At 38.9% G+C, this 26,576-nt stretch overlaps 2 protein-coding genes across 2 annotated transcripts in view; both read right to left on the reverse strand.

Moving 5' to 3' along the window:
* LOC311297098 (uncharacterized protein) overlaps nucleotides 1-26,576 on the reverse strand; it is a 312,417-nt gene that overhangs the window by 185,627 nt on the left and 100,214 nt on the right. The gene's annotated exons all lie outside the window — the stretch shown is intronic.
* On the reverse strand, nucleotides 21,120-25,492 carry LOC311297105 (uncharacterized protein). The gene is made up of 9 exons (XM_084419222.1): nucleotides 25,022-25,492; nucleotides 24,635-24,892; nucleotides 24,299-24,541; nucleotides 23,865-24,110; nucleotides 23,101-23,358; nucleotides 22,662-22,967; nucleotides 22,272-22,541; nucleotides 22,099-22,182; nucleotides 21,120-21,624 (listed from the first exon to the last, which is right to left on the reverse strand). The coding sequence occupies exons 1-9, from the start codon at nucleotides 25,453-25,455 to the stop codon at nucleotides 21,558-21,560; spliced, it is 2,166 nt and encodes a 721-aa protein (XP_084275348.1). The 5' UTR covers nucleotides 25,456-25,492; the 3' UTR covers nucleotides 21,120-21,557.

The following is a 26,576-nucleotide window of genomic DNA, read 5'->3' on the forward strand; positions in this document are numbered from 1 at the left end:
TTCCGGTGGTCCCGAAACACAGGAGGAGGAGAAAGGTTCCCTCCGTAATTGTTCCGGTGGTCCCAGTGTCGGTGGTCCCGAGTCCGGTGGTCCCAGTTCCGGTGGTCCCAGTTCCGGTGGTCCCGAGTCCGATGGTCCCAGAACTCCCCATCATCAGTTCTGCCAGGGCCAGGAAGGCCGTGTTCCTATTCTATGCAGGGGCAGTTCTGCATGCTTGGAGGAAGCACTTGAGTTCCGCCCAGCCAGAGACTGCTCACGAGCCTGTGTCTGTTCCTGAGCCGGAGCCAGTGTCTGTTCCTGAGCCGGAGCCAGTGTCTGTTCCTGAGCCGGAGCCAGTGTCTGTTCCTGAGCCGGAGCCAGTGTCTGTTCCTGAGCCGGAGCCAGTGTCTGTTCCTGAGCCGGAGCCAGTGTCTGTTCCTGAGCCGGAGCCAGTGTCTGTTCCTGAGCCGGAGCCAGTGTCTGTTCCTGAGCCGGAGCCAGTGTCTGTTCCTGAGCCGGAGCCAGTGTCTGTTCCTGAGCCGGAGCCAGTGTCTGTTCCTGAGCCGGAGCCAGTGTCTGTGTCTGTTCCTGAGCCGGAGCCAGTGTCAGTGTCTGTTCCTGAGCCGGAGCCAGTGTCAGTGTCTGTTCCTGAGCCGGAGCCAGTGTCTGTTCCTGAGCCGGTGGTGCCAGTTCCAGTGCCTGAGCCGGTGGTGCCAGTTCCAGTGCCTGAGCCGTTGGTGCCAGTTCCAGTGCCTGAGCCGTTGGTGCCAGTTCCAGTGCCTAAGCCGTTGGTGCCAGTTCCAGTTCCAGTGCCTGAGCCGTTGGTGCCAGTTCCAGTGCCTGAGCCGTTGGTACCAGTTCCAGTGCCTGAGTCGGTGGTGTCTGTTCCAGTTCCTGAGCCCTGGCCGCCCGAGGGGTCGTCTCCGCCCTGGCCGCCCGAGGGGTCGTCTCCGCCATGGCCGCCCGAGGGGTCGTCTCCGCCATGGCCGCCCGAGGGGTCGTCTCCGCCCTGGCCGCCCGAGGGGTCGTCTCCGCCCTGGCCGCCCGAGGGGTCGTCTCCGCCCTGGCCGCCAGATGGACTGACATTTTCGCCATGGCCTCCCGAACTCTGTGGTCCGCCCGGGACTCCCGAACTTTGTGTCCCGCCCTGGACTCCCGAACTTTGTGGGCTTCCCTGGGTTTCTGAACTGTCCATTCCCCTTGCCCCACCCTGGTCTGTCCCTCCCGTCCCGCCCGTCCCGCCCTGGTCTGTCCCTCCCGTCCCGTCCGGGTCTTGTGGAGCGTCTGGTAGCCGCTCCGTAGGGAGGGGGTAATGTCACATGTCTGTCCTGTCTTGAGCTGCACATGGGTGTTTGTTATTTTGTGCCATGTGCTCTCCTGTTTATTGTCTAGCCCCTCCCATCTTGTTATCTAATTATTGGTTAATTTGTCCCACCTGTCCTTCTTGTTTCCCTCCTTTGTTTGTTCCCCTATTTAGCCTCCCTGTGTTTGTAGTCCTGTGCTGGTTCGTTGTCTGAGTTACCTGTCCTTGATGTTCCTGTCTGTTGGATACCTTAGTTCTGAGTTTTGTACTTCGTCTGTGTTTTTTGTTAAATCTCCTCTGCACTTGAATCCTCGTCTCTCGTTTAGTATTCCGTGACACTTACAAGCACTCAATTCCTACCTTGACATATTGGCTAATGGAAACATTAAGGGCCCTTGGTCAAATAACATAATGTCAGGTACATCAAGTGGAGACTGACTTCAGCTGGGGATTAATGTCAAGTGTCCTGCTGGCATTCAACAAAGAAAGCATTTTGACGTATCTGCAAAGAGCACACCGAATTGTTTCAAACACAGTAAACGGTGGTGATCATCATTTCAGTGTCTTACATCTTTGCTCCTCACATATCATAAAGGCAGTGTGCCAGGCATTTTCAAGAAAGACCGACAGCAAGGCTGTAAAAGAGTACGCTACCTATTGCTTCGCCTTGTTGTTAAACAACACACATCTAGAGGAGGCAACGGCTGTATTCGAGGATATGTGTGTGCTGTTAACATCATCAGAGGAAACAGATGTGGTGAATACAGCCAAAGCTTCCCTGGACCTGAAAATAATGAAGACGACAATAAAAATGGATGAATCAGAAACAATGCCAGAAGCCACAGAAACACCACAGATTGCAACCTCTGTGTGTGATAGATCGCCGTTCAAAACAGTGTTTAGTGCAATTTTGGAAAAGGTCAAGAGCCTAAACCTTAGTAGCAACACAGGAAAAAAAAAAAAAAACCTTTTTCTGTCCAGAGCTTATTGACATCCTCATGAACACCTGAACATGAGAATTTTCCCCCTCTGGAGTGGAGTGCTTCTTGGGGATCTTAGCCCGTTTTCTGAAATTAGCACAGCTACAGTCAGCCAACAATCCAAAACCAGGGAAACTAACTGCCATGTGGAAGAGTGGTTTTGGATTGTCAAACAGAGCATCCTTCAAACAAAAAAAGTTCCTGCGTCCTGCTGACTTTATCCACAAAATATATGGATCCCTACAAGGCAGATACAGAGAACACATAATTAACAACAATCTGTTACTGCCTTGCCGTGATCCACAACCGAAAGAAAACTTCTTCTGCCAGAAAGAAGAGTGGGCAAAGAAAACATCTAGAAAAAGCCTACTGCCAAAGCCATCACAAAGTCCAAAAAACAAAGACATCAGCATCAACACCAGCCAGATGTAAAACACCAAAGTCGATACAGATACACCAATGGACCTGTCGACCAAAGCAAAACATGAGCCAAAATACAAGGACAATACTGAGCCTGATAAACCAGAAAAAACATCTGAGGACATACCTACTGAGGTATTACTTCGTATTATATTTTAAAAAATATTTTCAATTAATTTAACAGATTTCTTACAATAAAATTCTAATTTGAAGATCGAATACCTTTGGTCCAAAAAAGACTGTGAAGTGGTGGTTGCTGTTGTGTCGTCGGCAGAAAAGAATACCACGTACACCGTCCATCACGCAGAGTTCAAAACTCTACAACCTCACAAGTGGATTGTGGGAGAGGCAAGAATATTCACGAGCTATTATTATTTAAAAATGGCATGATTTAAATCACCAAAGTACACCATAAATATTGTGCACATCTGAAAAGCTGTCAGTTATCTTTGTCTCATATGCATGTTTCATACATTTGCTCTTTTCATCAAGATAATTGAATGCTACTTCCAAACAATACTCAACAAAATGGGAAAAGACAGTAGCATTTACCTCCTCAACCATTATACTGCTCAAGTGATAATGACAAAAGAAAGAGACGCAGTATGTAGACAGAGTCTGCGGAAGGTATCATTGCATTGTTATACATTGAAGATTTGAAAACACTTTTAAAAAGATTTACTAATGTGAAATTGTCGAACATTTCAGGTGGACTTTGAAAAGTACCACGCAGTTATCAGTTTCCTGAATGTGGATGATAACCACTGGAAGTTTTTGGTGAAAGCTTTCAAAATACCAATAAGTCCTTCTTTATGGCTATGTGGTCAAAGCTGAACTGAAATTTTAAATGGGTTTCTCTCTTTTTTCCAGTATCTACATGCATCTTCCAGTCAGATTTTTCTCATTAATCCACAAGGAACTGATGAAGAGAAGGACTCTAAACATGCTGCAGTCAGATTTAGGTAAAAACACAGTGCTTAAATAAAAGCATTAAGCCCAGCTCTATTTACTTCCAATCACTTTAACTGTATTACTCCTAACTGTGTCATATATTTATCAAAGTCAATACTTCAAAATGAGGCATGGAAAAAAAGAGTGGGTGGAGATTGAGTGGAGAGGGGCCACAATTAAGCATACAATCCAGCGAGACGCATACAGCTGTGGTGTGTTTGTTATGCAGGTATTTTTTTTTTCTAAAATGGTGAGTAAAACCTTATAGTTGAGACACTAAATACCATTCATTCTTACACTTACAACTATTGTTCAAAGATGGCAAGGGAGGTTGTCAGTAGTTTCCCTGAAGTTCCCTCCAACTTGGACATCAATTCTTCTGTGATCAACATGGTGGAACTGCGTCAGAGATGGCTGAGGAAATCCTGACAGCCTCAGGTGATGGACATGAATGGGAACAAAAAGACATTCTGATATTGTCTTCTGTAAGCCCGTTACTATTTTAATATCTATACACTTTTTAGTGTTCAGAAAGAATCAGTGTTGTGGTTTATGCGGTTTGACACAACCCCTTGCAGGTGGTCCAACAACTGACTGGTTAAGTACTTTCAACTTAATTATATATATATATATATGAATATACTTTTTTAGATTGAATGTCATGCATTCCAACGCTGGTTTAATGTGAAATGCCTCAACATGAAAACACTCTAACTGGGCTTGCGATCTTTGCAAATAATTTATTTTGTTATAACACCATTTTTTTTCTTTTACTTTCTTTAATAATACCTGATTGGTTACTTTCTTTTCGACTTGTAACAACTAAAAAAAGATGAAAAAAATGTGTATGTGTCTGAATCTTTTATCTGTATCATTACATCTCTATATACACTGTGTTCCAAATTATTATGCAAGTGACATATCAGTAGGATTTCAGAAAAATAAAAATTCAGATTTTAGTTTTTCAAAGTGATTGTTTTATTTCTCATTTCTTTTTAGAAACCTATTAATCTCTAGCAGGTTTGTTCAATAGCTTGTCGGGTCTTCTTAGGTAAATAGAAAACCTACTTAAAGAGGTTGTTCCACATTGTTAAGCAAGTTAAAGTTCTCATGCAACATGAGGAAGGAAGATCTTTCTGAAGATGAAAAGCATGAAACAGTGCAATGTCTTGCAAAAGGCATGACAACAACTAATACTTTGTGAAAACTGAATAGAGATTATTGAACAGCCAACAGATTTGTGATTGACTTGGAGCACAGAAGATAAATGCCAATTAAGGATTTACTGTCAAACAAATGAATTGCATTAAAACAGCAAACAGGCATTTAAAGCTGCTTGTGTCTCTGGAGTCTCAATAACCTCTTCATGCAGACTGGCAGTTTTGAGTAAAGTTGCATTTCAGCCACCTCTAACCATCTCACAATGAAAAAAATGTAAAGTGGCTGAAAAATTAATGAAGACTCATTGGAAAATAGTTTCATTTACTGACCAATGCCATGCTACAGTGGATGGTCTAGCAGCCTGGATGGATGGTGAGTAGCCATCCTATCCCAACAAGACTGCAACGTCATTGTTATGTCCCTGTGCTTGTACGTGTCTGTATCTCTCTTTCTCTTTCTCTCTCTCTCTCTAAGATATTCTTAGCTTCGCTCCACCTCTGGTATGCTGTTGGCTTGGGGAGCTGTCACTTTTTATCAATGGTGTGACGTCACTTCCCCCGCGGCCAATCAAGTTTCCCGCTAGCAGAAATAAAAGACGCGGAAGAGAACGCGAGGAAGCGACTTTTTTTTCTGCCGCTCTGTTTTCTTTGTTGTTGCCTTGTACATTTATTAGGGCCCAAGCCCTGAAAGGGCGAAGGCCCTATTGTTTCCGGAAGGATTTTTTTTTTTTTTGCCTTTTTGCCTTTTTGCCACTTTTGGGGCCCTTAACATGCTCAAAAACTCTTGAAATTTTGCACACACGTCAGGGCCGGACTGAAGCTGGTACCCGGGCGTGGCAGGGGGGCTCGACAGAGCCCCCTGGAATGGTGTCCGAAAACTTGGTCCATAAATCAAACACGCTTGCATGTAATAATATGAAACTCAGTACACATATAGATCTCATCGGGCCGAACAACTTTCGTGCTCTAAGTTTTACAAAAGCCCAACAGGAAGTCGGTTATTATACGTTGTTTGGAAAACGCATACAATGGAATGTGAAATACTCCTCCTAGGGAATTCATCTGATCGCCACCAAACTCGGTGTGAATGAAGTCAAGACATTGAGGATGCTACATTGCAGACGGATTTTTGATATCTCGAACGGTTTGGCTGTGGCGAGGAAACGAATTTATGGCGAGAAAAGATAAAAACGAAGTGTTATAACTTCTGCATACATTAACTGATCTTGATGAAACTTCAGCAGTGTGTTCATGGTAAGAGGCCGATCACATGTATGTAACTATTGTGAGTCAAAGTTATAGCGCCACCAACTGGCAGCAGGAAGTCACTTTTAAAATGCTTTTGACAAAAGTGAGGGGGTTAATTTTATGTACAGTCACAAAAATCTGAACACATATTGGTCTCATCGAGCCGGACAATTTTCTAATTTACAGTAATTAGCTCTGAGTAACAGGAAGTCAGATATTTTGGTTTGAATGTGGATTTCTTTGCAAAATCAGCCTCTGTATTTTTACCCACTACTCTTAAGTGGTTTATTTTATTCCCACCAAACTTTTTCAACATGATGAAAATACATTAAAGATGCTAAATTGTAAAAAGATATTAAATATCTCAAATGGTTTTGCTATAGCGAGGGATTAAAGTAAAGTCAAAAAAGGAAACACTAAAAACACTAAACACTTACCATAAGTCACCATGGTAACTGACTCTGAGTATAAGTTACCTCTCTTTCAGAAACAGGCTTGACTTACTCTGCTTTCTCAGGTTTAACATACCTCCCATTCTGAAACAGAAAACTCAGAGTTTCCCTCATTTCAGGGTTAACATACTCAGAGTTTTCACTTAACCTCCTTTCTGAAACAGGCCCCAGTTATCTAAAAAGATATTAGAAATGAAACAAACAACCACTTTATTGAAAAAAAACTCAAATCATAATTTGTTTACTGATAATGTCACTTGCATAATAATTTGTAACACATTATCAGGGGTTTAACTACCCAGTGTCAGAGGGGTATGCAGCAACAAAGATTTTGATTTCTCTGAACTTCATATGTGCATTTTAAGATGTTTTGAAAGCCAAAAAAATTGGATAACAATAGCTTTAAAACCATGTCAGTGGGCAGCTGATTATTTTTCTCTCCTCATCAGATCAGCATCACACTCTTTTTCTCTTTGTTTTTCTTTTGCTCTGTCTCTTCCCCTCCTAAAGCTGAGCTTTGACTGATATATGCTGATATAGGCTTTTCACTGTCTGTCAGTGAAGAAAGTAAACATAGGGTCAACTGATATATTGATTTATGAATCATTTCTCATAAGCATTCATTTACCTAAAGCTACTAGGAAATCTAGGTAACTAAGTTTATTAAATTCATTCACAATATGTACACATTCATTACTGATCTTACGCCTAATTCAGGGCCGTAGGGCTTTAAAATCAAAGAGGTCCTAAATTTGAGGTTGTTAGGGAGTTCAATTTTTTTTTATTTCTCTGATATGTGCATTTCAAGATGTTTGAAGGGCAAAAAAAAGTATAAGAAATAGCTTTAAAACCACCCAGCGGGCACCTTGACGTCAATTTGACATCAACAAATAGTCAAGATTTTGACCACCATATGACATGCATGAATATGCATATTTACATTATATTTTGTAATTATTTCCTTGTGGTTGTAAAGAGGCCCAACAAAGGTATCAATCTGACATGTTTTTTTCTGGTCCCTACATCTCAGGTCAATATCATTGGCATTAAATCGATGTTGATTTGATGTCAGGAAATAAGATGTCAAATTGATGTGAAATTTATGTCAAAACAATGTCTGAAATGTCTGAAAAAGTATATTTATTACTCATTGTAAATCAATGCGACTCATTTTCAACATCTAAAAGACCTAGCCTGAATGATCTTGAAAGTTGTAGGCCTAGGTCTATGTATTTTGCATGTGTTTTTTTATTTATTAAAATCTTAGCATGTTTACATTTAGTTCATGTGTAAAATGACAGCAGACACTATAATTGCATATACTATAAAAAGGTCAATTTAATCTGATATTGAACCTTGATATTGAATGATATCAAAAGAGCCTTAAAATGACATCAACATCATGACATCCTGACGTCAAATAGATTCCCAGCAGGCACAGGATATAAACTACAACGTCGGTCAGACGCTGGATTCTGGTTGAAAATGAAAGTCGGGTTGACGTCTAAATCCAGTGTTTGTTTGACGTCAAGCTCCAACGTTGGGCAGTTGTTGAAGTTTGGTTGGAATAAACCAAACAAAAAGGTGAAATGCATGGCCGTACACTTATTACCAGCTTCACTTAAAACGAACCAGATTTACTTTATTTAATTTCCGTTTTAATGAAATCATATTTTGTATTTTAAAGTCACCATGATGGTGGTTAGCGTTTGCTTTAGTTGTGCTGTTGACCCATGACTCTTTAATATATAAATTTCTCTGACTGCTATAATTTTGTTTATAAAGAACAATTGTTGTAGTTAAAAAAGCCATGAGAAAATGAGATCAGGTGATGTTGGCTGTTTATTGATGATGACGGTGTCATCTTGTAATTGCGTGAGTCCCTGATCTTATTCAGGGTCTAATGCTTTGATTATATAGGACTTATAATATTGTTTTATTCATAATAGAAATCATTTGATTCTACAGCATATCTAGCAGTGTTGTTTATCACTGGTTTTTAAAAAGTATTTAGTGCACAAAATCCTTTCATCTACATTACTTAGACGCACACAGACATTAAGAAACAGCATATGAATCTCAACAATGGTGACAATCAAACAAAATATCCAGATAATCAGATCAACTCTGAGCATAAAACAAGCTACAAAAAATCCAGCTGCATAATTTATTAATGCCGTAATGCATGCTGGGAGATATGGGTGAGTTTTGATTGGTGGTACCCAGCATGCACTGCAGCATGAAGCATTTCATTGATTGTCACCATTGTTGAGAGTCATACACTGATTCTTGATGACTAAGTAATAATGTAGAGGAAAAAGTTGCACTAAATGTTTTTAAAATCCTTTATATTAATTGATAAACAGCATTGCTCTCATGCTGTAAAATTAAATGACTTCTATTATAATACAACATTAAAAAAGTCCTATATAATCAAAACATTAGACACTGAATAAAATCAGGGATTCAGGTAATTACAAGATGATTCATCAATAAACAGCCAACGTCACCAGGGGCCTGTTTCAGAAAGGAGGTTCAACCAACTCTGAGTTAAAACTTGAACTCTGAGTTGACTTACCCTGAGATGGGAAACTCTGAGTTTTCGGTTACAGAACAGCTGAAATGAGTTAGTTCAATCAACTCTGAGTTGACCTACTCTGAGTTAAGCGCGTGCACCACAACTATAAAAAGCCATTATCAATGGAGCGCAGATATTATGAGTCACCATGGCAACAGCGCCAGACAAAAAGAGGTCTGCATGTTTCTCACCTTTACATTTTAATTAGTTATACAGTGTTGGGTGTAATTAATTACCAAGTAATCTAAATACTGTAATTTAATTAAAGGGAGTACTTTTAATTCTTCTGTAATTTAAAGTAAAATCTGATGTAATTGCATTAGACTATAGAACAATTCTGTATATTTAACATACATTTTTAAAAGGTATATTTTTTATGTAACTTTCTCCCTCTACACACTTTGGTCAATTCAAGAATAATTCATGCAATTGTATATTGTTTATTTGAAAGCATTAAAAGTGCAGTTTCTTGTCTCTCTTTGTATTGTTCAAGTGGTTGAGGTTGATATGGGATTTAGTAATTAGTAATAAGTAGACATTAATCTAATTACACTGTTGAAGATGTCATTTGTAGTTAGTAATACAAGTAACTTACCCAACTGTTATAATATCAGAGGTGAAAGAACAGTATGTTATTCAACCAAATTTTAATTTTCATGTAGGTGCAATCCTGCAGGTATTAAAAGAACATGGCAGCAGCTGAAAATTAAATATGAAAACATAATTCAATCAAGTAAGGCTTGAGCATATCATGGGTGTAGGCTACCTGACTTTACATTTGACATAAATAACTAAATAGCATCCAGTGTCCAGCAGTGCAGCAGCATTTGTGGCTGAGGGAATTCCTGGAGGGACTTCAGAGCCAGTCACTCCCGAAGATCCAAGGGCCTCATAAAATGTAAGAGGTGTGTTATTTTTTATATAGGCTATTTTTGATATTTCCATTTATTTTACTTTGGGTTGGGTTTTTTGTTGGTCCCAACAGATTCTGATGGTAATATCTGTCTGTTGGAGCCTCCTGTCCCAACAGAACCCCAGGCAGTTGTAAGTAACCTACTCAGTACACCATTATGACAAATAGTGTTATAAAGTGTACTCAACCAAATGCTCATCTTCATAGGACAATGGGGATAAAGAGTTTCTGCTGCCACAGAGAGGCCTACAGTGTCTACACATCAAACAATCTACACATTCAGATTTTTGCACATATGTATGTGGAGTAGCCTATAGAATCTAAGTTTAAATCTAAGTATAAGCGGGTATTCTTATCTCTCCCCCCGGCCCCAAGAGTGTGGAAGAACAGCAGGAGGACGGTCCATCAACTTCTGCTGCACAGATCAACACAGTTCAGTGATTCTCAGTAAATGCCACAGTTGAATTCTGTAGAATTTGTTTACAACTACATTAAGTAACTCTAATCTACTACTGTATTTTCAGTTGCCAGTTAAGGAGTGAGTTATATAGACTTCATCTTATAAAAAAAAATAAAAACAGCAGTAAAAATAGCAATATTTTATTTATTAATAAAAGATTAATTTTATTAATAAAAATGTACTGAAAGAATGAATGAGGTGTTTAAACACCACTTCCTCTTTAAAAAAGGGGAGGAGACCGAAAGAAACTCTGGGTTTACCGAAGAAAACCTGCTCCCGACCAGGTTAGGTTCACAGAGTAAGTTACCATGGTAACTGACTCTGAGTATAAGTTACCTCTCTTTCAGAAACGGGCTTGACTTACTCTGCTTTCTCAGGTTTGACATACCTCCCATTCTGAAACAGAAAACTCAGAGTTTTCCTCATTTCAGGGTTAACATACTCAGAGTTTTCACTTAACCTCCTTTCTGAAACAGGTCCCTGATCTCATTTTCTCTAAGCTTCTTTACCACAACAAATGTGCTTTATAAACACACAATTATAGCAGCCAAAGAAAATTTCATACTAAAAAGTTAAGGGTCAAGAGTCCAACTAAAGCAAACGCTAATCACCATCATGGTGACTTTAAAATACATCTATTGATTTCATTAAACCGGAAATGAAATAAAGTAAATCTGATTAGTAATAAGTGAAGATGGTAATGCTTTTTGTGAAGTTTAATCCTCCTCTGCTGAGATCTTCACAGATTTAATGTGCTGCCATGCATGTCACATTTTTTTTTGCGGTGCTTATTCCAACCAAAATTCAACATCTGGCTGACGTTGGAGCTTGACGCCAAACAAACGTTGGGTTTAGTCGTCAACCTGACTTTCATTTTCAACCAAAATATGACTTTCATTTTTTACCTATTTCGTGACGTCATTTTGACATCATTTGACATTTAGTTTGATGTCATATTGATGTTAAATTGACATCAAATGCCCACTGGGCATGTTAGCAGGCAGTAGATTATTTGTCAATACCTGCTCTCTCCTCACTTCTCTCAGTCTCCTCATCTTGCCCTGTCTCTTCCCCTCCTAAAGCTGAGCTTTTTTATTTATTTATTTGCTGAAGGCTACAAATTGTATTATATTAATTCTCAATATGTACACATTCATTCATTATTAATCTTGTGCCTAACATGATGAAAACGGCTTTGTTCATTTTTCTTATTACCTCACGATAACATTAAACTCATTACATTACATGCGTCACTTTACATAGGCCTATTTTCAGTTCAAAATGGCGAAATTAGACAAAAGTTTACTAGTTTGCCTGATTATTTGTGTCATTCGTTTCACATTTATGACCTTAAAAAACTGTCAAATATGAAATGTTTAGTTTAGCTACTTACATCTTATCTCGCACTTAACCATAAACTGAAGCGTCGAGTCGCTCTGCTAAAAGTCGCGCTCAGCAGCTTCTGCGAACATAAAGCCCGCCTACTTTGATTTGATTGGTCATCTCAAATATTCTGACATTGACGATCAGTGACAGACCAATGAGTCTCAGATGAACACACACACACACACACACCCTGAGGGCGCCTACTCTAGCCTATTAGTCCTCTAAAATGTTATATAACAATTGAGGAAATGCAGAAATGATTTAGAAACTGACAACAGCAGCTACATATAGAAAATACCCCCCAAAAATGTGTTATTTATTTATTTATTTATTTATTTATTTATTTATTTATGTTTACCATGGGGCTGCGGCCCTAAGCGCCGCATATAGCGCATACCCACTTTTTGCGCCACTGCACATTATATCTCCACAACAGGTAAACCCCCGTGATATCGCTGGATCGAAGGCTAGCAAAAAATGTCAGCCCATGCGTGATTCCTGCCTCAACGTGACGGAGATTTAAAGAGAATTCCACTAAATGTTTTTCTCCAGTGAAAAAGCTTCTCGATGCAAAGAACAACAAAGGACTTCAGCTTACCTTTGGTTGTTGATGTTATGCTAAAATGTTTTTTTATTTGATGGTGATAAAAAATGTATATTTGATTTCATTATTTGTAATATTTGATTTAGTAATTGCCCGTTACTATATTCATTTCGTCAAATGGAATGAAATTCCAAATTTTGAACAATTTAAAATTGATGTTAAAATATATCTGGAAACAATATCAAAATGTAAAAACTTAAAAGCAAGGAAAACTCTACAGCTGTACACGTTTTTTTTTTCTGTACACATTTTTTTCTGTTTCTTTCTTTCTCATGTGTTTTTTTTTTAATGATTATATGCACTCTTGTATGTACAATGGGTTTTGTTCTTAATAATATTCAATCATTTTTTTTTTTTTTTTAAACCTTTGGTCCCTGGCCTGTAGTAGACACTGCCATCTAGCGGTCCGAATGTGTACTTGCAGAACGACACGGACAAACCGGTCACACCCCATTGTTACCAACAACCAACATCCCTTTTCAAAATACTAGTCAACAATACAATTCACGGTAACACTTTAGAACACTGTTCCGTTATTAATGACTAATTACACAGGAACAAATGAGTTATGCAATATTAACACTCTAGTTACTATTAACTAACAAGAAACTCTGTTTAACAAATTAGTAAGTAATAGTGCTTGTTGAATGTGGTAGTTCACAAGTAGCTAATCAATAGCTACTATTTTTTCATACCTCCCAGAGGACTACTAAGATTTACTATATACAGGTTCATTATTAATGTGAATAATGTACAATTTATAATTAATTCTAAAGTGAAGATCATTGTAACCCACATTATATTGAATAAGGCATAACAGTCGCATCCGTTACTGTAAACTTTTTTGGAAAACACTTTACAATACAATTTCTGCATGATGCTGCAAGCACGCCGGTAGGTGACAGTATAAGTAAGTGTCACACTGTCCAGAGCAATAACTCAATTTCTTGAAATTAATTTGTTACGTATCCAAAAAGGATTATATGCTGAGATATAATTCCATAAAATTATTTTTGAAATATTAAAGCCACAGATGATATTATTGTGCTGGCCAGTGTTACACGCAGGCCTACTTATACTTACACTTACTGGCGTGTGCAGCATCATGCAAAAATACAAAAATCGGTTTACAGGATGTAACTGTTAATGCGTTAACATAAAGTCTAGAATGGGCAGTTTATGACTTTGTGTAATAAACTGGTATTACTGATATTACAAAACATTCAGTGGCATATGCCTCTCAAATACAGATGTGCCACAAACTGACAACATGTTTGAAAAAACATTACCCACTTTGATGCATTTAATTGATATTTATTTTAAAATATCACTAACTTTGGCTATTTTTTTAGGATTTTGTGTTACAATTACGTCAGTATAGCTGGTCAACTCATCTCCGTCACTGCTGGAGGTGTCACAACATACGGCGAGATGTTCTGTGACTCAGTGTGTCAGTGTCAGTGTTTCATGAAAATGTCAGCGGCACATGCCATTATCCACTGGCACGTCACAAGTTTTAAGAGACACATGCCACTATCCACTGGCACATGCCAATGAAGACCGGAAGTGCCACCGGATGTGTCACCAAGCATAGCAACATGTGCCATTGGCTTCCCTGTGTCAGATGCCATGTCACTTCATATTAAAACTGCCTCTGGGTCACCATGATCTTCATTTTAGTATACTGATCCAAATAATTAGTAATTGCTTTAGCCGAATGCACTAACACACGAGTCATTACCAAACAAAACCTTACATAAACTTTAAAAGCTTACAAGGATTTCAGTCATTACTAAAGATGTATTATGCTTTTCACTTTATAATACTGATGTTATGATGTTCCACCCCTGGAAGAGGTGTTAGCGAGGCCAGCAGGGGGTGCTCACCCTGTGGTCTGTGTGGGTCCTAATGCCCCAGTATAGTGACGGGGACACTATACTGCCAAAAGAGCACCGTCCTTCGGATGAGACGTAAAACCGAGGTCCTGACTCTCTGTGGTCATTAAAAATCCCAGGATGTCCTTCGAAAAAGAGTAGGGGTGTAACCCCGGCATCCTGGCCAAATCTGCCTCTTGGCCTCTGTCCATCATGGCCTCCTAATCATCCCCATATACTGATTGGCTTCATCACTATCTCCTCTCTCCACCAGTAAGCTGGTGTGTGGTGGGCGTTCTGGCGCAATATGGCTGCCGTCGCATCATCCAAGTGGATGCTGCACATTGGTGGTGGTTGAGGAGATTCCCCCCTTCCATATGTAAAGCGCTTTGAGGTCTCAGAAAAAGCGCTATATAAATGTAACGAATTATTATTATTAATATTATTATGATTCTGCCCTTGTGTCTTTAATACTTTTCTTGTCTTAGGGTAGGATCATAACAGACTCTTGTTAAGTGTGCAAGCGCGTGGCTTTTCTGGCCATTTGCTTGTGTTGTCTCGTTCCTCGCCCCGCCCCCTTGTTATCCTCGTTTAGTCTTCATTGCTTTACCCTTGTCACCTGTTTCCCTCATTAGTTTCTCCCTATTTAATCCCCCTTGTGTTTCATTCATTATGTGAAACCAACTGTGAGTAACCTGTTGAAAGTCTTGTGAAGAGTTTGATCCTGTCTTAGCTGTTAGTTTATTGTTCAGTTTTCTGTCTTAGTCTAGTCTTGTTAGTCTAATATAGTCGATCCTGTCTTGTTTTGCCCCCTCGTGGGTTTTGTTTTCCCTGTTTTTCTGTAATAAACGTAGTTCACTTGCATACTGTCTGCATTTGGGTTCATCTCCTTGCACCATCATAACAACTGATCCAAATATTGAGTAATTCCTTCAGGAGGATTCAATAACACTTGATTTGTTACTAGTGGGTTACAATGATCTTCACTTTAGATTTAATTATAAATGATGTATTATTCATATTAATTATGAACCTGTATAGTTCTCTCAGAGGACTACTAAGAACTAAAAAAATACTGTAGATTATTGAATGGAGAACTACTACATTCAACTGAGCACTATTACTTACTAATTTGTTCATCAGAGTTTCTTGTTAGTATAGTTACAAGAATGTTAATAGTGTCTCATTTGTTCCAGTGTAGTTATTCATTAATGATGGAACAGTGTTCTTAAGTAAATTCACTTATGATCACAACACGATATATTGACCTAATTCAATCACTTTTATAAATCCCCTAAAGCAAAAACTGTGATGTAATTACTTCTGCTACATTCCCTCTGTACATGTAACAGGGTTGTCTCTGGGTTGTGTTGTGTTTAACTCACGATAGACACCAATTTGCGCTTTATGATGGATTTTTATTCTGTTGACAACAATACAATACATATAACAGTGGCACGAACAGAAATCATACTTCTAAACACAAGTATAAGCCAGTATTAACCCACAAAATGGTTATACAATTAATACAATATATTCATGGAGCACTCACTCATTGAGCCATTGGAGAAAGTGGAAGCACATTTGAGCCGTTACATACAGAGGATGTAGACAAGGATGACCCCTAAGCCCAGCTCTCTTTGCATTGGCTATCGAACCTTTAGCTGAGGCTATTAGATGCAACTCTGATATAAAGGGCTTTGGAATCGGCCCTGAAATGCATTAAATATCATTGTTTGCCGATGATATTATTTTATTTATTTCTAACCCCACAGGCTATGTCTCATATACAGAATGTGTTACAATTATATTTCTCTGGATACAAAGTTAATATTGACAAAAGTTTCATTTTGCCATTATCAGGGTTCAGCTACTGCACTGGAGTGCGTTTCCCAAAGCCAATTATGGTCGCAAGTTCCGTCGTTACTGATAGAGTTCAATGGAAATTGTGATCATAGTTGGCCAACGATGCTTTTGGGAAACGCACCCCTGGATGGGTTTTCCTTTAAGTGCTCACCTGCTGGCATTAAATATTTGGGTATACAGGTAGATGGTAATTTAAAGAATCTCTATTAACTTAATTTGGCTAGTCTTTTAGACAAAGTAGAAATTTAACCAATTGGATGGATCTACCACTCACATTATATTTTGCACAAATTTTTATACGTTTCAATCCAATATTAATCCCTAATTCCGATTTTTCTTCTCTTAATGGGTTGATTACATCATTTATTTGGCATCGTAAAAAACACATAGGGTCAGGCTTGATAAACTGGCTTTGTATTGGACTGAGACTTCCCAATTTTAAGATGTATTATTGGGCAGCCCAATCCAGGTATTTAGCTCAGATGTTTGCAAATACATCTGATGTTTTCCCTCTTGGCTGAATATGGAGAAATCTGAGATAAAAGAAGAGTGTCCTGCCAATATCTTATATACATGAGATGACAAATTGATCAAAACAAGAATCCCATCATTATTCATTCAGTTCAGACGTGGTATAAACTGCGGTCTCTGTTGGGACAGGGTCATTTTCTTTCCCTTAAAACACCTTTATGAGGGAACAGATTGCTACCAATATGTCATCAAAACCAACATTTTAAGATATGGGCAGATAAGGGAATTAGACATTTGGAGCATTGTTTTGATGATGATGTTTATGTCGTTTGAACAGTTAAAAATAGATATGATTTGAGTACTAAAGAATTCTTTAGTTATCTGCAATTACAAGATTGCTTAAGAGTCAAAACAAAAACTTATCCTAAGATACCAGATTTGACATGTATTGAGCAACTCTGTTATTCTGATAAACCACTATATAAAACAATCTCTAGAATATATGAAGCTCTGATCTCAAATCAGCCTTTAGATGACCCAGATAAATCCAGAAGGAGATGGGAGCAGGATTCGGGGGTTTGAATAGATGGGGAACTGTGGGGTCAGTTATGTAAAGATGAGGTCACCTCAACCTTGAATTCTAGGTTTAGATTAATTCAGTTAAATTTGTCTACACCAGCTTTACCAAACTCCATCTTACATAAATTTAACAACAGTATTTCACCACTCTGCTTCAAATGTGGGACAGAAGAAGGAACATTTTTGCATTCCACCTGGTTGTGTCCTAAAGTTAAAGGGATACTCCACTTTTTTCGGAAATATGCTCATTTTACATCTCCCCCAGAGTTAAACAGTTGAGTTTTACCGTTTTAGAATCCATTCAGCCGAACTCCGGGTCTGACGGTACCAATTTTAGCATAGCTTAGCACAGATCATTGATTCTGATGAGTCCAGTAGCATTTCTTTCAAAATGACCAAAGAGTTTCAATATTTTTCCTATTTAAAACTTGACTCTTCTCTAGTTAAACCGTGTTCTAAGATCGACGGAAAATGAAAAGTTGCAATTTTCTAAGCCTATATGACTAGGAACTACTCTCATTCCGGCGTAATAATCAAGGAACTGTGCGGCCGTACCATGGGTGCAGCAGGCGTAGTGATATGACGCAGCGCCTGAAAATAGGTCTAATAGGTTAGACAAACTTAGTCCCGGTCACGTTGGAAGAAGTTACCGAGCTGGGGACTATTTTCAGGCGATGCGTCATATCATTACGCCTGCTGCACTCATGGTACAGCCGCACAGTTCCTTGATTATTACGCTGAAATGAGAGTAGTTCCTAGCCATATAGGCTTAGAAAATCGCAACTTTTCATTTTCCGTCGATCTTAGTACACGGTTTAACTACAGAAGAGTCAAGTTTTAAATAGGAAAAATATTGAAACTCTTTGGTCATTTTGAAAGAAATGCTACTGGACTCATCAGAATCAATGATCTGTGCTAAGCTATGCTAAAAGTGGTACCGTCAGACCCGGAGATCGGCTGAATGGATTCTAAAACGGTAAAACTCATCTGTTTAACTCTGGGGGAGTTGTAAAATGAGCTTATTTCCGAAAAAAGTGGAGTATCCCTTTAAGGAGTTTTGGGAGCATGTATGTGATGGTATCAAGATTCATGGAATTGATTTTCCGATGGATCCAGAGGTGTGTTTATTAGGTAATTTTACCAACTCTATCCTCCAAAACAGTCAAGCTATTAAAGCTGGGGTAGGTAAGAATGGTCTAAAAAACTTATTTTTCAAATTTGTTTAAACTTTATGTACATATCAATACATAATTAAAATGTAAGTATTCTGAAAAGAAAGTATAAAAAAATCGAGTGTATGTAGACCTCTAACGACTGTTTTAAAGACAGCTCATTATTTCCATTCAGTCCACCCTCTCCCTTCTGGGCTCCTTCCAAAGCCACGCCCCCAAAACACATGAACGCGCGACTCCGACAGCTGAGCTGGAAGACGCATTATTTACCTGAGACGAGCGGAGTAGAGGAAGGAGCGCAGTGCATGTAGCATCATGTCAGAATCACATGTAATAAAAAAATTCTAACTTTATCATTATGAATATAAACAAATAAGATGTATTTTAGTAGCCTACTCACTATCAAGCTATCATATCGATATTGGTAAAGTTTAAAATATATATATTTTTTATTCGCTAACGAGCTAGGCAAAGCTAAAAACAAGTTGCATTGATACACGTTTTTCCATTTCCATTAGTTGCACTGAAGCGGCAACCTCCCCGTCTCTGTCTTGAAACCAACACGGAAGTGAGTTAAACTGCAATTCATTGACTGGCCGCTTGGCCTGGCTGCAGAAGTGAGTCAAATCTGTATCTCCCTCATGTTAAAATTACCAACTTTACAGCAGAAAAAAATATGTTTACAGCCTGGATCTCTATGTGGCTTTGGTCTATACAGCTAATTTTGCCCTTCATAACAACTGTGAGGGGGGTGAATTATTTTATAACTCGTCCGTTTAGTTGATTAATATTTAAATTTAAGGGTGTGGCCAGTGGCCACTTGAGTGACAGATGGATTGCCGCTGTCAGTGCTAGTCGTTTGTCTGCTGTTACTAGCCGTCACTTCACCTCAGCAAATGTTGCTGCTGAACTTGCCATCTCTGCAGTGTTTGTGCTTTTTTTCGGGATTATTTCATACAATTTAATACTTGGGTACAAAGCCACGTCTTTGGATTCCGTTGTTATCGTTCGAGAGAACAACCAGCGCTGTATTTCAGTTGTTTTCCTCCGTGAACCTGCACTAATGGATGTCTGACAATTTCGTTGCTTTTTGGGGTTTTCAAATTTAAAACGTCCATAAATACTCGTTCGTTCTGCTCTCACGGAACAGATGGATTATAATATGCTTATGTACCGTCAGATGAAATCCTGCAGGCGTCGGCGCTTTCTCCGTCCGTGCAATAAATGCACATGAATGAGCGCGGATTTTCTAGCGCATTTACTTTCACTCAAAGGCAATATGTATGGTTTAACCCATTTGAGAGACGGCCAAAATCAGAATTTAAAATGGACTGAATAAGCTCTCTACGAACTTGAGCAATGCCGCGCTGACGGACCATGAAAGAGTGACGGACATGTATGCACATAAATCACTGTCACACACAAACACTCTCGAAGTAATACACAGTCTCACTTGTAGCCATGTCTTTTAACTATTATAATATTTCGAAGGGCAAAAATAGGAACGTTTAATGAATGGCTTTACATCATCAGCTAACTCGATCACGTCGAGCTAGGTGATTTCAGATAGCCAGGCCAGGCTCCTCAGCTCCACTCACGCCCCGCCTGTTTGTCTATTTTCTGTTATCCGGGAGTGACGCAAGGCCAAGATGGCGACGGCCGGCTCCGCCCACTTTAGGCTTCAAAAATGCTCTTCAGAAACCTACGGGTGACGTCACGGACACTACGGCCAAATTTTTTTTACAGTCTATGGTTGCACTGTGATGAAGATGAATTTCGTGTAAGATTCATAACATATAACGTTAGGCCTACTAGCTGTTAAACATGTATTTTGTTATGTAAAGCTCCCCCCACAGCGGAGCCTGCCGTGAACGCGCAGGCTAGTAAACATGCAGGGTCACCGATGACGACGGATAAGGTCGCTAGATATAAGGTTAGCAGGTTTCAATTGTTGCTTTGCACAGTGCGTGACATTTTATCTGTATGTTATGCGGCTAGAGTTTTAACACTGAGTCAATGGGCTCCGACGGGCTTGTTTATCGTCATCGGTCTTTTTCCGTTTACCTGTCTTTGTTGTATGAGCAGGTTCCACTCGAGAAATTGGCAGTTTTGGTTGTTTGTCCGCTATTAGCACAGCTGCTCGGCACACCGGCAATCTTGATTTTGAATAACGGTACGCGCTGTGCAAGAGAGGGGCGATCAGCGCGTACGCGAACTTTATTGACACTGCTAAGACACTCCTCCTGGCTCTGAAGGCATCTGATTGGTTCTTTACATTCGCACCGAATGGCAGTGATTGGTCAGAGTTTTTACTGTCCGGCAGCTGCTACAGAGGTCTGATTGTTTTCATTTCCTTTTTTTGAACACATAATGTATTGACTACTCTCAGGATGGAAGGACCATTTCACCCAGTATAAAAAAAGTGTTTCTGAACAGGATTACCTACTATAGCTTTAAGCTTACTGAAATGTTGTTAATAATAGCTGAAAAATTTATTGTTTGAAATGGAAGGCAGACACTGATGTGCCAGTTGGATTGTGGTTGTCGGAGATTTGCAGCTGTGTACCCTTAGAGAAGATCACATATTCAATGAGAGGCAGGGGGGAATTATTTTATAAAATCTGTTTGACATTGTACCTCCCTTTTCCCTTTTTGTTTTTGTTTTGCCTTCTTTGTGTCTTGAGTTTTTGAAAAAAGCTAAATAAAATTACCCATCATTAAAACAGACTGAGTATTGGAGATCATTTACATCACATTTACATTTATTCATATAGCAGAGTCTTTTATCCAAAGTGACTTATAAATGTGGAATACAAATTATAAAGTACAGGCTCAAGCAGAGACACAACATCAGTCTCTTGAGCTTGATGAGCAGCGACTGGAAGCCAGTTAAGACAGATCAATATCTACAACTACATTCATAAGAAATAACTTTTGCTCTATTATGTATATTAAGGCAATATACGTTATTACCACAACATTGCAATATTTTAACCATTTCAAATAAATCATTCTGGTATAAAGACATTTAAAAATAATCATAAAAATAAACTATGACACAGATTTTTCATGCTTTGCAAAGTGATTGTCAGTTTGTTTTATCATGAATTGAGTCATTTACAGAACATCTTAATGAATCATCAGGTTTCGGTCCAGGATCTTCACCATATTTCAAATCTCTTGTCTCCGATGAACTGCTTTCTGTCTCTGACTTTGTTTCCGAACAGCCTGAACACACAACATTCACCACAATATGATATAAAGTCAGAGCCTTCAGTCAACAAGTCAAAGTATTCATCATAAAAGTATATCATTAAAGTATATTTGTCTAAGTGCAACATTTGTATTCTAAAATGAACCGCTGACATTTATGTATGACAAGTCATTTTAAATGTGCACTTTTTATGCATTTATATATATCAAAATACAGACTTAATCATATTTAAATGCTTCAAAAAATGCTTATGTGGCCCTTCAACAATTAGGATCTAAAACTAGCATTGTTTGCGCTTTTTAACTTCTTGTAATATAACAACTAGTTAATTAATTAATCAAATTACAGAAAACAGATATGACTTTATAATATAAAAATTTAATGATTTATGTTTTGTTTAGTTAAATCATCAAAACTTCTCTGATTTATTAATAAATGATGTAGGCCCATATAGGGTTAATAATTAAACACCGATCACACACACTCACCGCACAGTCTGGATATTGCTGTGACTGGAGACGACGCTGTGGATTCTCTCTGCTGATTCATCTGTGATATTATTGTGACTCACACTATAAGAAGAAATGAGACAGAAACAATAAAATAACAGAAATAAACACGTTTAGTGTTTGTCTATTGCTGCCGTGTCTCTGTAACTCACTCCAGAGTCTGAGTTTTGTGCAGATGTGGCATCAGCGGCTTCATGCAGTGATCAGTGAGTTTGCAGTGACTGAGATCCAGTTCTTTCAGCCCTTCAGAATATTCCAGAAACAGCGCCAGCTGTTCACAAGCGCTCGGGTCCATCTGAGTGTGACTGAGGTCCATCTCTCCTCCCAAGGCCTGTGAAAGAGCCTCAGTCCTCCTCGGAGAGCCTCTCTGAGATCCATCTTTAATACAAGCCAGAAACTGCAGCAGCAAAGCTTTACTACAGCTGATGAGAGACAGGAGAACACAACGATAAACATGAGAATAATATACAGGGAGTTTATATGGAGATAAATAAGTGGACTGTGTAATATCAGTAATGAAAGAGATCTGTCAGGTTTCTCACCTCAGCTGGACTCGAGGCAGGATTGGCCAAAGTTGTTTCAGGGCCGTATCAGAGATCTCACAGTCCTGTAAAATCAACTTCAGAACACTTTGGGTTTTCTGAAGCACAGATGAGATTATTTTACAGTCTTTAACGGTCAGTATCAAACGTTGTTGATTTTCCAGTGTGTCTGTTAAATCCAGAGCCGAGCAGCAGGAGAAGTCCAGTGTGTTGTGAAGAGCAGAGAGCAGAACAGATGCTGTCTCCTGCTGGAGATCAGAGGAACTGCAGCAATGAAGCAGCTTCAGCAGCAGCAGCCTGTCAACACTAACACACACACACACACACACACACACACACACACACACACACACACACACACACACACACACACAGTTAACAAAGAGATTCTTGAGCAAAACAACAGCCATTATAATATCAGTGCTGTAAATCTGCTAACCTGAGTTGTGTGACTCTGCTGAGCAAAGGCAGAAAGCTCTCCAGCTCCTCCTCTGGTACGGAGGTCCAGAGCAGATTGAGTTTAACAGTGTTGCAGTTCTCGAGAGTGAAGCGCAGGGCAGCGCAGTGAACAGAGTCCAACACTCGGCCGCTCAGATTGATGTCATTTCCTGCTGACCTCATCAGACTGGACACATACTGAGGAGAGCGAGACTCATAAATCTCCATAATGATGGACAGAGTAAAGCTGGGGCTCAACCTGTGGAGAATAAGATCATCAGTAAAATCTACTTGAATCAAAGTCACTCAGTGAACACAGAGAAGTAAACTACATGTTCTTTAATAGAGAAGCAATGGATGCAATCGAACTGTTTAGCCGTGATGTGAATATGTAAAGTGACCCAGAAATCTAATTTGCCACGGGTCAGCCTGCAAACTTTCTAATAGGAATTTAGAATAGTGGTTTTCAATTCATGAGTAAATATAAAGTCTGTGGAAAAACATTACTTTAAAAGATTTTGTTCTACGACAAAATTTACACAGTCTTTTCTCAAACGAGAGTTTCTTCAATGATTGAGAAATAAGCCCTGAAAAACCAGAGGCAACTTGTTAGCAACTTATGTTTTTAAAGCACACAATGGTTTCAAAACTCACATTTGAGGTATGTAAAAATGTAATGTAATGTAAATTACATTGTAAATATAAAAAATAAAAATTTAATTAGTGAGGGAAACCGTGGCTCTATTCTTGATGGATTATTTTTACCTTTTAAACTTGATTCTCTCTAACAAGGGCAGAAGTTCTCTGATGTTTTCACAAGAGATTTTGTTCTTTCTAAAGTCCAACTTCAGATGTAGATCTTGATGTTGCAGCAGGAAATGAATCTCTTCCCAGGTCAGTGAGCAGGAGATCAGATCCTTCGACACTTTCTTCAGGAAAGAGCGAGTCAGTTCATCATCCTGTGCTTCATACACCAGAGAAACCAGCTGTTGAAGAGTCTCTTTAGAGAACCTGAACACACACACACACACACACACACACACACACACACACACACACACACACACACACACACACACACACACACACACACACACACACACACACACACACACACACACACACACAGAACAGGACTCATCAGTTTTAAACAGGTTGATTTACTCACAGAAAATGGACCAACTGAACTGAACACAGACCTGATAGTCCGGGGTTCCTGGAGACCCAACAGAGCCGTGAGAGACAGAGCCTCTGATTTACACTCAGTAAGATCCAAACACTGAACAGACACCAGTCTCAGGAGAGACGTCAAGCTGCTCAGGATATGAGAGAGATTTCGCTTTGAGTGTTTTGTGAGCAGTGAAAACTCCTCTATCAGTGGAAAACGACCATTCAATGATCTCAGCGCTCTGAACATCTTCATTAACAGTTTGTCTTCCACACTGTCAAAGACAAAATCAGAGATCATGAGGAACATTCAAACAGTGGATTTCAGGATGATTTAAAAGTGTGAATGCAGATGATGAATGTGAAACCTCAGTTTGTGCAGGTGTGTGATGTGTTTGAAGAGCAGTTTGAGTCCTCTGAGAGAGATGGCGTGTGTCTTCAGAGTCAGGTTTAGTTTTGAGGGCGAACGGCCCAGAACTCTCGCCACAGATCTGCAGGAGCTGCTGGGTAATTTTCCACTCAGAGTAACAGTGAAGTCTAAAGCCTGGAGCAGAGGAGTCACCTGATCTGCCTTCACTCTTGGCCCAAACACTTTACATAGTGAAGGGATGAACCGCTCAGCATTCCTACAGGACGAGGACATTATGAATAATTATTTAATTAAACATATAGTGCTTATTCATACTTTCAGGCAGAAAATCTCATGCTTACATGAAAGCATAACTTTTTACTAGTCAGAAGTATTTAACACAGACCTGAGCTGTGAGATGTAGGGCAGACACTGGAGGAATCCCCTCACTTCACTCTCTTCATCTGTCCAGTCTATCAGCTCTACTGGTTTCTTCTCTGTTTGGAGTTTCAGCACTTCTAGGAGGATGGAGCTCTTTCTCTCTGAGAGCTTTATTCTCCAGACTGCAGGAGCTGACTGATAAACTGGCTGTAATGCTGGAAGGACACTCCTGCCTGTTTGAGTCTCATAGTCCTTCACATGTGAACACAGATCCAGCAGGAGATCACATTGGTGCTTCTGAATATAATCATTATTATTATAATTCTCATCATAGGGGAAAGATGTGTAGCTGCACACAGATGTTAATAGTTCAGTGTAATTTTCTTCTGTATTTGCATCAAACTCTGATGCTGAAACAAACAGATTCAGCAGAAACTTTACAGCAGCTTCTCTCTCCATGTAGATAATGTCACAAAATCTGTGAAGACACACACATAATTATCACTTTATTGTCCAGTGTAGGAGAATATAAAATATTGAATAATAAAAGTGAAAATATAATCCTAAATTTGAATTATTGTATAGCTTCTATCTTTTGGAAAATAAATATAATAAAAGTTTTGAGTAACTTAATTTCCTTAAACCTTTAATTTCAAGTACATCTAATTGACAGTTTCTGCACTGTTTGTTTTCTCTTAATCTAGAGCTCCATTAAAGTCAGGTGCTGTTTTACGTCACATCATCTCACACACACGAACTGGTAAGACAGCATCAGAACAGATTTTGAGAATATGTGAAATAAAATCAATAAATACAAAAGAGTTCTCTCTCTCTCTCTCTCTCTCTCTCTCTCTCTCTCTCTCTCTCTCTCTCTCTCTCTCTCTCTCTCTCGCCAACAGAAATGAACTGGTAAGACTGCATCAGAACAGATTTTAAGAATATGTGAATTGTGAAATAAAATCAATAAACACTATTCTCACTTTAAAAATGTATTTTAAAAGCTTTCATAATATTGCATTTAAAAAAAATAATAATAATAATTTGAATGAAAAAAAAAATTATAACAACATTGTATAAAATTGCATTGTATCATAAAATCCCCTCAAAATTCTAAATAATAATAAAAAAAAATGATTGAACAAAAAAAATATTACATTGATTTCCCTGAAAAAAAAAAAAAGTTATATTTCAAGGCTTTGGTCACTTCTGACCATGAAGGGAACAGTGTGACCCCAAACTGAAGAGGCTCAGATCCTGCAAATATTTGATAATGTATTGTGTGATGTATATTTGGAAATAACTTCTGTTATTCAATAAAGCAGCAACTCATAAAAATTAAAATAAAGGCAGTATTTTCAGCCGCTACTACTTCTACTACTTACTTTTCAGATTCAAATTATACCAATATACCTCTTTATGTAACTCTTTAAAACAGTTATGATCAGTCTTGAATAAAATAATTAGATGGGGGGCGTGCAAGATGGCGGCTTGGAAGTAGCAGCAGTTCATGGTTGCTCCTCTCACGCTTATTTATTTTCTATTAATAAGGTACGCAAACTCTGGATTTCAATTATAAATCT

Source organism: Rutilus rutilus (genome assembly GCF_951802725.1).
Source record: "Rutilus rutilus genome assembly, chromosome: 9".
Taxonomy (NCBI): Eukaryota; Metazoa; Chordata; class Actinopteri; order Cypriniformes; family Leuciscidae; genus Rutilus; species Rutilus rutilus.